Source organism: Spea bombifrons, chromosome 1 (genome assembly GCF_027358695.1).
Source record: "Spea bombifrons isolate aSpeBom1 chromosome 1, aSpeBom1.2.pri, whole genome shotgun sequence".
In the NCBI taxonomy this organism is placed as follows: Eukaryota; Metazoa; Chordata; class Amphibia; order Anura; family Pelobatidae; genus Spea; species Spea bombifrons.
In genome coordinates, this window is record NC_071087.1 from 148529393 (window position 1) to 148541104 (window position 11712).

The following is an 11712-nucleotide window of genomic DNA, read 5'->3' on the forward strand; positions in this document are numbered from 1 at the left end:
AAAAATCATTAACGGTAAATGGAGCTGCCGCTGTGGGAAGCAGGTGCCAAATAATGGATTTATTTTGTCACGCCAAGTCAATGATTGAACAGAAATCTGACTGTGATTGACAGCTCTTCATTCCAGGAGGTGCCGCAGCAGCTGATGGTTTTGTTTGCCACATGCTGTCTTGGCAGAGGGAACGGGGGCTTACCAGTCGCCATTATTAATAAAGATAATAACGGCGGAAGATAATACCCAATCCCCAATATAAACTGCCCCCACAGTCACAATAATACCCAGTCCCTCATATAAACTGCCCCCACAGTCACATTAATACCCAGTCCCCAATATAATCTGCCCCCACAGTCACATTAATACCCAGTCCCTGATATAATTTGCCCCCACAGTCACATTAATACCCAGTCCCCAATATAATCTGCCCCCACAGTCACATTAAAACCCAGTCCCTCATATAATTTGCCCCCACAGTCACATTAAAACCCAGTCCCTCATGTAATCTGCCCCCATATTCACATTAATACCCAGGGCAGATATTTCAATTCCAGAGCCTATAATATACAAATGAAAAATGGATTGTGTTCCACTTTAACCCTCAGTATTTTCCTCCCCAGGTTCCCTTCAGTCCGAGGCCACCCTCCGTGTCAGTGAGGGGCATTGGAGCCCGCACACTGCAGCGGGGAAGCGGGGATATGCCCAGGCAATGACCGCAGGATCCGGCGAGAATCAGAGGCGGCCCACAGTAAAGACTGCTAGGGAAACGTCACGCAGGGGGCGTTCCGCAGACATCTTATATAAGGAGGTGGCAGAGCCGTGAACCGGGCAGATCGGTGCGAACCCCAGCGGGAGTGTTGTCGTAGTGGATCTAATGGAAATACTGCGGACCATCAGTTACCAACCGGCCAGCGGTGGCAAGATGTGCGAGCCGGCAATCGGCAGGGTGTGCGATAACAGGAGGTGGAAGGTGCCGGCTGATGGAGAGCATGTCCACCACACCTGCCCTACCTCCACCGCCGAGGTCTCCAGGATTATTACCGACCCCGGCACCGGGAAGCGCTACTGCAGGGGCAAAGTGCTTGGCAAGGTAACCCAATGGCATCTGTGTGGCGGCGGCGCCGGCTTTGGCGATGAGGCTGTCCGGGGTGAAGTGCGGGTTATTCCAAATGATGCTTTTTCTGCCTTTTCTCGCATCTGGATGTCTGCGTTATCTGCTGCACTCGGCTGCATCCCCTGCATCGGCCATGCGAGCTCCTCAGCCCCGCCGATGTTATGTTATCCCAGAGGCAAGCGCAATGATTGTTATTAATGGGTCATCGGCAAGAGTCTGGCCAGCGCCATTCATTCAGAATAAAACCCCCAGCAAGTGCAACAAGTTAACCAACCGAGGAGAGCGATGTGTCCATGGAGCTTTAATATTATACATAGAAATAAAACGTTACATATGAACTACTACCGCGGATTTACTACACAAAAGAAAGTCAGTGTGTGTGTGTATAATATATATATATATATATATATATATATATATATATATATATATATATATACATTACACACCTATATATATATGTGTATTTAGTTATGCAAGCTGTGGGTTTGATCAGTTGCACCTCACTAGCTATGCTGTTTAACTCATTACAACCCCTAGTCTTTGTCACCAACAAAGGGGTCATTTTGTGTTAAATCCTGCTGTTTTGCAATCAGACGCCTTTTTATTCATCAGCTTGTTAGTAGTTGGAGTAAATCTGCCTATTTTCTCCCCACCTGCCTGGACCAACCTTTTATTCATTATGCCTTTGGCTTTGTCTATAGGGTGGATTTGCCAAATGCTACGAAATGACAGACTTGACAACCAACAAAGTGTATGCTGCAAAAATAATTCCTCACAGCAGAGTGTCTAAACCTCATCAGAGAGAAAAGGTGAGCTAAAAATCAATTTTTCTTATTTTTTATCCCCCCAAAATTGATTACCATATGTATTCTTGGTAAATATATCTCAAACAATTTTTATTTGTACCTGCAGATTGATAAGGAAATTGAATTGCATCGGACCCTCAATCACAGACACATCGTGCAGTTTTACCACTATTTCGAAGACAAAGAGAACATTTACATTTTGCTGGAATACTGCAGCCGACGGGTGAGCGCCCAGCGCCGTTTTGATTGGATTCCTTCTCTTTCTATAAAGCCCTTTTTTTCTTCCCCCTCTGATCCCGTGCTTTCAGCCAACTGATCCCCTCCATTGTCTTTACAGTCGATGGCTCACATACTGAAGACCAGGAAAGTGTTGACGGACCCAGAAGTGCGTTACTACCTCAGGCAAATCGTGTCAGGGCTGAAATACCTTCACGAGCAAGAGATCCTCCACAGAGACCTAAAATTAGGTAATTTATTAATGTGGCGTTAGACTGCAAAATATATGGGGCATACTACCTAAACTGTGATTGTGGGAATTATATACGGGTAAAATTCAAATAGAATGTTTAGCTTCTGTATTAACGTTTTCTTTTTCCCTTTTAGGAAATTTTTTTATAAATGAAAATATGGAGCTGAAAGTGGGTGATTTTGGGCTGGCAGCAAGATTGGAACCTCTTGAACAAAGAAGAAGGTGAGTGTTCTACACATTCTGGAAACTGCATGATACAAATGCTATATTATTGTTATTATTACTATTATATATGTTTGTTTGGTTTTCTGCGGGCTCATTCTAGTTTTGTTATTTTCAGAACAATTTGTGGCACACCAAATTACCTCTCTCCAGAAGTGCTTAATAAACAAGGACACGGCTGTGAATCTGATGTATGGGCTTTGGGATGTGTAATGTAAGTATCTGACGGGTTTGTTCTTTTTAGGAGGGACCATTATGGTCAAGAAAGTATAAACCATGTACAATTTGTACTTTGTATATTTAAAGGGTTATTAACTTGATACTGTAACTAAGGCATAGCTAGATGTGAACTAGGCCATAAATATTGTCTCCCAGCGGTTTATTGGTTATCGTATTATAACTTCTGCCTTTGCTTTTCTTTAAAGGTATACCATGTTGCTCGGTAGACCTCCATTCGAAACCACAAATCTTAAAGAAACCTACAGATGTATCCGAGAGGCCAGGTACTCTCTCCCCTCTTCGTTAATGTCCTCTGCAAAGCACCTCATAGCAGGCATGTTGTCAAGAAGCCCAGAGGACAGGCCCAGTCTGGACGAAATAATCCAACACGATTTCTTCACACAGGTTTGTGCTCGGCAGGGTTCATCCTCTTTGCATTTTCCTTGCTTAATATATAATTAGGCGGTTAATTAACATTCTTTCGTTTCCTTCAGGGCTTCACACCAGAGCGACTTCCTTCAAGCTGTTGCCATACAGCCCCTGACTTTCGCCTAACGAGTCCAGCAAAGAGCTTCTTCAAAAAGGCGGCTGCAGCACTCTTTGGGGGAAAGAAAGAAAAAGCAAAATATTTAGATAATCACAGTGAGTATTCTTGTTGTTTTTTTCCCCCATTAATGGTTAGATTTGCGTTAAGCAGTTTGATGTATGTAAATACCGTAGGGTATTTCTCACACATCCATGATTAGTGTAATGCTTGTAAAATGTTTTTGGAGGGAAATCTGAGGTGAAGACAGAAGTTTGAGTCCATTATGTGTGTATAGAACCAGCTCCATGTATGAGTTTTATGTTCTTACCAATTTGTCTATTTTTGCAGATAAACTTCCAAAGGAAGATGAAGAAATCTACAAGCTGAGACACGACTTAAAGAAAACATCAATATCTCAACAGCCTCAAAATCCCACAACAGATGAGGTTGGTTGATTTTTGTAAATTGGGTGGGTGGGGAGCTGTACAGAGACAGAACTTCTTTTTATAGAACCAGCGTGGAATTTAGATCTTGACATGGTGTTTAATGGAAATATTTTGTTTTCTTTTTCCCTTTTTAGGACAGCAAAACGGTCTCTAAACCAAGTGCTCCTGAAAAACCTGACAAGCAACAGATGGGAGATACAATCCGGATGATTGTTAGAGGGACCCTTGGAAGTTGCAGTAGCAGTAGTGAATGTAAGTAACAAAATCACATAATGAAACTGAATTTGTCCTGACTTGTTAAATGTAGAGAACACACAGATTTAACTATACATTAATTACCCCTTCCCCTTTTACATAAGGTCAGTCAACTTGCAATCTATCTTGAAAATGATCAGTACTAATTTTATAGCACTATGGAGTATAAATACTGCGACAATTCACCACCTTCACTTACTGCAGGAATGGAATATCTAAAATATCTAATGTTGCCAGAAATGTATAGATGTTTAGGCCTTGGGCTAGAACAAAGACTATACGGCTGTAATTTGGTTTTCTGACACCACAAGCCTATCCCGACGGTCCAAACAAGGGTGGTCTCAAGGTTATAGGCGATGGTTGCCCATTAAACGTTAAAAGCAGTCATGTTTTGGTCACAAGACCTATGTTTTGCTGATTAGACCACAGCATTTGATATTAATGAACCATTCTTCTATTCCAGGCCTTGAAGACAGCACAATGGGAAGTGTCGCAGATACCGTTGCTCGTGTTATAAGAGGATGTCTGGAAAACATGCCTGATTCAGATTGCATTCCAAAAGAACAGCTTTCCACCTCCTTCCACTGGGTCACAAAGTGGGTTGACTACTCCAATAAGTACGGCTTTGGCTACCAGCTGTCCGATCACACCGTTGGCGTATTGTTTAACAATGGAGCGCACATGAGCTTACTTCCAGACAAAAAGTGAGTCTTGCAGGCCTCAACAGCCCCAACTGTTATGTGACTGTTTCATCTGCTTATAAATTTGTTCTGGCAATGTCTTATATGTTGATTTTTTCCCTCCCTATTACAGGACTGTGCACTACTATGCTGAACTTGCCCAGTGTTCCATCTTCCAAGCAACTGAGGCCCCTGAGCAATTTATTAGTCAAGTTACAGTTCTGAAATACTTTTCCCATTACATGGAAGAGAATCTCATGGATGTAAGTATCCCATTAAACTTTCATGACGAAGTGCCAGCTCGTATGTTATATATAATCCAATTGTATAGATAAATAATCCTCATTGTAAGTCTAACCAATGTTTCGTTGTTTTGCTTTTAAGGGAGGTGATTTACCAGGTGTTACAGATGTATGTAGACCAAGACTTTATCTTCTCCAGTGGCTGAAATCCGACAAAGCTCTAATGATGCTCTTTAATGATGGCACATTTCAGGTAACCATCAACTTTAATTGTGTTTTACATATGACCTACATTTTTCTTGGATGAGGTGGGTGGAGTTGCTGCTCTAATTCAATACATGGATTGATTGTTTACTTTTTGTATTCTTCAGGTTAACTTCTACCATGACCACACAAAAATTATAATTGCCAACCAAAATGACGAGTATTTGCTAACCTACATTAATGAGGATAGAATGTCTACAACGTTCCGCCTCAGCACTCTTCTAATGTCTGGTGGATCAAACGACCTTAGAAACAGAATGGAGTATGCCCTGAACATGTTGCTTCAAAGATGCAATTGAACTGACTGAAAGCTACAGGAAACCCAAAGGACATAACTGTCCTCCACTGTGAGATCGAAGACGTGACACATTGGAACGTAGCGTGTTGGAAATGGAAAGTGGTACGAAAAGAACTTCCTATGTGGTGCTCTGGGCTGGGACCAGACTGAAGCTCCATTAAATCCTGCTTTGTTGGCTTTTCCTCTGTGGATAAAGTTGTTCTCTTGATTGTGGAAAATGTATGTAATAGTTTGAAGGAGCCATAGGCTATGTGGTTAGAAACAACGCAATCTGACAAAGTGGGGTGGTGATGAAATTTGCTCCATAGTGAGCATTCATATGGAAGCTTTGTACTGTGAACTTTTCCCCCCCGATTTCCTGAAGGGATGTCAAACATAATGGACATGGGAAGTGTCGGAAACTGGAATCGCTGTGGAATCGCTGTGATCAATGCAGCTGTGGCTGCTTAACTGTGAACTATGGCCATAATTTTTTGTTTAATTACCACATTTGTGGCTGGACAAGTGCATTCCTAGTTATTAAAATAATTTATTACAGCCCAAAGTGATGTATTTATGACTATTTTGGTCTTTATTATTTTAAGTATACATTGTTGGCAATAAAGAAAAATGAAAAAGAATTGGTTTGTTATGTGTTCTATTGATTCTACATCCACCTACGTATCTGTCCTTAAGAATGTCAAAACATTATGGATATTTGCATACGACATACTGACCTTTAAAAACTAATAAGACCTTTTAAAATAGCCTATCCACAATTATAGAGGTTAGTGTGTAGAATAACTGGTTGCATGAAGTGACTAAGGGCATTTACATTCTCTGATCACATTCCGGAAGGAGGCCTACCTTAACGGCTGTAGCCTTTTCAGATAACATTATTCCTCCTTTAAATTAATTGGGTTAGGATTCCCAGACTTTATCTGTCTATGAAGTATCTTTGTGTTTCGCCATACTTAATTCTTCAAAGAAATGTTATTGTATTAACATCCGGTGTTTACCAGGTAGCTGGAATGTAAGATAACCGGTAAAACCTTGTTAATATTGCTAAGGTGGGAACATCTAACCATGCATTTTATATTTTTATACACACTAAAACTGCTTCACTCCTAAAGAATGATTATTCACTTTGTTCAGGAAAAAAAAGTCTCAAAATATTTAATTATATTGAAAACAAAGATATTTCAGTTTTATTCTTTATTTTTTTTTATTTTAATTCCTATTAGTATTCTATTTCTGTGAAATGTGGCAACAGTTAACAATTGCTGTTCCCCAAAACAGGGGAGTAGGGTTTTCAATATGTTTCTTATCCCACATTTAGTTATGAAAGTATTCTACAGGTAAGTAGAACATTTTAAATGACAATTGAATCAATTAGCATATAATAATTTCAAGGAATAATTTGCTTAAAAGGGGGCTCTTAAATTCCAGATTTTCCCTGATACTATTTTATACGTCAATATGTGGAAGCTGTCATCTTGTTGTCACATCGCTTGGTTTAAACTGGGGTCTCTCTAACATATTCATGAAAAAAGCATTATAAGTGCTGAACATTCGTAAAAAATTATTTACCAATAAAGGCTTGTCTGCAATGTTCCCTCTAATTTTAGTAGCTGCTGTGCACAGAAATCTCATGTTGTGCAAAGTTTGTTCCGGTTACAGATGTGTTCGGTGAATGCTTGAGCAAATGTAAAACTGAAATTTGTTTCAAGATCCTTTTGGCACATTCTCTCTGTTGTGGCTAATAAAACTGTATTGTCATGTTTTAATATAATACAAATATAAATGCAATCTATGAAGTTACAGGTTTAGCTAAGAATTTATTCAGTTTCTTGTTCCGTTAAATAAATCATCAAGGAAGGTTCCTCCAATGTCCATTAACTTGTGTATATCTTTATGTGTAAGGTGTTACAAGAGAGTGTGTATGTATGTGTAAGTGTACAGTGTTAGAGTGGCTGTATGTATGCATATATATGTGTAAGTGTATGTTGTGAGAGAGTGCGTGTCCGTGTATATAAGCATAGTAAAGTGTATGTGTTAAGCTGTGTTTGTATGTATGTGAAAGGTGTTGGAGTGAGCACATGTGTATCTTCATACCCTTCCCTTAGCATACCCTGTTCATATTCATACAAAGGTATTGCTCCTCTCCCCTCCCTGTATTCGGCCTCCGAGTCCAGCGGTCTCTGTGGTGCGCTGCCAGTCAGCGCCACGCTGGATATGACTCAGGGGCCGATGACCGGCAAGTGAGGGGAGAAATATGTTAGTAACCTTTTGTAGGCTGGTCCTGTTTGCCCACTGTTCAGCAGAATATTATGGCACTATATAAATAAATATCAATTAATAATTTGCATTATTGTGATAGTGCCTACATTAATTATTCTGTCAGATGTTGATGTTTCAATGTGATATATGTAATGATTACTAACATTCTGCTTTTGTTTCTTTGGGTCTTAAATGCTGTTAATTTAGCCTTTTCTTTTTTTTTTGTCTGTGGCCCATGTACTAACCTGACACAATGACAGCTGAATAATCAGATTTGCCATCCAGCAGGTCACAGAAATGTTCTCAAACCAATCTCCATCGCCTTATTCTGATATATTGAGTTGTAGCTTGGGGACCATGGATCAACTTATATTTGGTCAAATTCCTTTCTCATTTAACATTTGTGAACTTCTAAAGGATTTGTTGCTAAAGTTCCTGCTGCTGAAGGACTTCATTTAGTATAGTTGTAGCAAGCTTAATGACCGCCGGAGCTTCCTATCCCAAACTTATCACATCTTAAGATGCACTGTCCGGTTGATCCACTGGCGCTTTATTTGCCACAAAAAAATGTGAGTTACTTACCTTGGAGCGTGATACCTGGACTTTGGTTTCATGAAACCCAGCACCACAGAGGCAAATGTCTACAAAATATGTTTAAAACAAAATATAGAAAGTTCAAGATAAATTGCAGATTTAAAGTTGCTAAAAGCACTGTATACTTACCGATACTGCTGCTCAAATGAATAATTTGGGAGCCACTGTCCTTAAAGTGCCAGGGCCTCTTAGTCCACCCCAGTCCTGCCCTGACAGGGAGCATTGTTTTTAACACGCACTCTTCTTTCCTGAATGTGTTTTAGCTAAAAAAACCCCTAAAATATCATGAACAGAACTAAATGTTTTACTTTTCAATAAATGATTATTAGTGAGGTCAATAAAGAAGAACTTTCATGTAAATCTTACAGTAATACCAGGTTGCAGTTGCCAGAGCTGTATTTGGGTTGTATTTTTGCGCACTTTATCGAAAAGGTTTTTAACATCACGATGCAGCGATGGAAATTCAACTCCCATGTCCTCCAATCAATACATAAAACCAGAAAGGAAACGTGCTTTTGTCAATTGGGTAACCTTCAGAAGAATGCATTAGCTAATCCATAAATGATGACGCTCCAAAAATAGACGGCTGGTAAAAAGGGTGAAAATTCTATTTGTCTTCGTGAGAGGAAAACGTCCTCAAGCACTTTACAAAGTACAGCCGGGTCAGACATAACACACTCTATGGATATGAATTTTCTTCAATGTTCCTTAATGTTAATTTAAATTGTATACACATACGTTCTTCAGATCATATAGGACATGACTGATATTGCACCATGAATAAAACAGTCAAGAGGATATCCGTTAATCCTTTCCCTCTCCTTTGCTGTGAAGGACATCATCCGATTATCTTAAACAGTTGAGAGTATTTTCCGTCAGCAGATACCTACTCAGGACCAGCATGAAATGGTCTCTTGTGTCACTGGCCAAATTGCCTTTTGATATGAAGTGGATCTGGAGGAGGTTTAGCTAAACACATTAGGTTAAGGTGTATGTGCGGTCAAATGTATTTAATACATAGGGAATATATAGCAAAATCATCACAGGGGAGGAACAGGGCATAACTATGGCAGGTACCCCATATTATGAGCAACTTTGATGAATGTGGAGTCCACCTGTATAGAGTGGACAATATCTCTGCAAACTCTGGACAGGTGGAACACAATTGCACAACTATTTATTGATGGTTAAAACATGTACATAAACATTATACACTAAATCCCTCAGCACTGACTATGCTTCTAGCCAGGCCTCCCCAAACAAGCATGCCCCTCTCTGACTGTATAAACTGTTGAGAGGTACATTTATTTTCTGTATGGTAATCAGAAGAACTTACTCCAGTGACGGCACTGATCGTTGTGTGTACACTAAATTAATTCTAAACAAAGATAATTAGAAAATTCCTTTTGCATCCTATCTTTCTTATGTTCCAGTATAATATTTCTACCATATATTTAGGGCATAGACGTATGGTTTACTTTCCCTGATGAATGAATCATTTACAGTTTACTTGCAAAGTTCTTGATTTCATTCATGCAGAAGCTATTATTTCATTCACCCATCTCCCACACAAGTTCATTATGTGCTCTCACCTCCTGCAAAGCACCAACTATGCAGACCAACAGAGACGGTGCGCTGGAATGTACCTTCAGTCATAGAGGTGGTCACAGAGCATGGTTATTTATTTTTCACCCCTTTGTGGATAGGGAGAAAAAAAGCCAATTAACTAAAGAGGGAGTTTGCAGGAGAGTTAACCCTCCTTCATATCACTTTGAAAAAAGCCCATTTAGATTCTACAGCAAGAAGGTCTGAGATGGTCCTCTGACACAAGGAGAGGCCAGAGAGTTGTTTCTTTTTTGGCTATAGCTTAAGTTTCTCAGTTCTTGCTCAGTTTTTTTTTTACTGTTTGAAGGAAATGTCAGGTCTTGGTGAAACAGAGCCAGTTTCCCAGTTCCCAGGTTGTGTACACATTAAACTTACTTAGCATTTCAAGTTTATGATATGAAGACATATATTGTGAAATGCTTTGGGTTTTGAATGTGTTTAAACAGGTGACCGTGGCATTTTAGACTAGAGGATATACAGCCCTGAGTACAGGATCTTGAAATGAATATCTTGGCTACAATTCTTTTCTCCATACTTGTGGAGACTAGTACAAACATTACGCACGCCTTACAGAAAAATGTACAGTAAACATGGTATTGTCCTCCCAGCTTTCCGGTAACATTTCAGCGGTATGTATTCGGCTACGGAAAAATACCATGACTTATTGGTATATATACTCTAAAAATGAAACTTCCTAAATATGCCAGCTATGCAGTAGAAACTATTTGACGAACCCCTTCAGTCTTTGCATTTCATCATAACCGGACAATGTCAGGGTGCCACCCAAACCAGTCTCAGGGTCTCCTGGCATATAGGCTGATTTTGCAGTTGACATAGACTCCACCATATTCTATTCTTCATTTACACGGATATTCTGAGCATATCAATTTGAGTCTATAGTTACCGGCATAATACAATTGAAATGTCTGCTTTAATATGGCTGATGTTAGAACAATTTGGTTCTCAACTTTGAGTCACTGTCTGTCAAGTCACTACAGAAAAATAGAATGCTAAAATAAATATATATTGCATCTCTGTTCCAATTAGATCAAGTAGATTTAACGTAAGAATACGCAGGTATCAAAGGTATCAAAGCACACAGTCCGGACCAAAAAGCTCCATCAGCAAGAAGTCCATATATATATATATATATATATATATATATATATATATATATATATATATATATATATACGGTATATATATATATATATATATATATATATATATATATATATATATATAGCGAGAGAGAGAGAGAGAGAGAGAGAGAGAGAGTATAAATATATATATATATACATATATGTAAATGTTTATGTAAATCCATAACACAATCCATCTAGTAAGTGTGTCCATGTCTACATTTAAATGTTTCATGTTGCTTAAAGAAGATGTTTCCTTATCTCATTCCTGCTTCTGGCTAAAGCACTTTAAAATCAAAAAGAGAAAGTCCCTTGTAAAGTCCCTGCTGCATGTGACAGCATGATGATGACATAAAATGAAACTAGAGAACATTGCACTGCTATTGCCTTCTGTAGATTTTGCTGTTATCAATGTGCATGACAACGATTACATTCTGGAAGAAGAAGTATTGCCTTTCACACCATTGTGTAATATGACTCCTCTTGTACTGTAACTCCTCGCCAGGAGACTTCTAAACATAAGAAGAACCGTTCCAATATGCGTGACTTCTGGATGTTTATGTGGTAAAAGTAG

The 11712-nt window shown here is 39.3% G+C and overlaps 1 protein-coding gene across 1 annotated transcript; it reads left to right on the forward strand.

The window, feature by feature from the left end:
* Nucleotides 1–837: 837 nt before the first annotated feature.
* Nucleotides 838–6158, forward strand: PLK2 (polo like kinase 2). Its single transcript, XM_053448037.1, has 14 exons — nucleotides 838–1084; nucleotides 1813–1920; nucleotides 2024–2140; nucleotides 2255–2384; nucleotides 2521–2608; nucleotides 2727–2822; nucleotides 3034–3232; nucleotides 3322–3469; nucleotides 3702–3799; nucleotides 3934–4051; nucleotides 4518–4758; nucleotides 4868–4997; nucleotides 5119–5229; nucleotides 5348–6158. Exons 1-14 carry the CDS (start codon nucleotides 869–871, stop codon nucleotides 5537–5539), a joined length of 1992 nt encoding a protein of 663 aa, XP_053304012.1. The 5' UTR covers nucleotides 838–868; the 3' UTR covers nucleotides 5540–6158.
* The last annotated feature ends 5554 nt before the right edge of the window (nucleotides 6159–11712 follow it).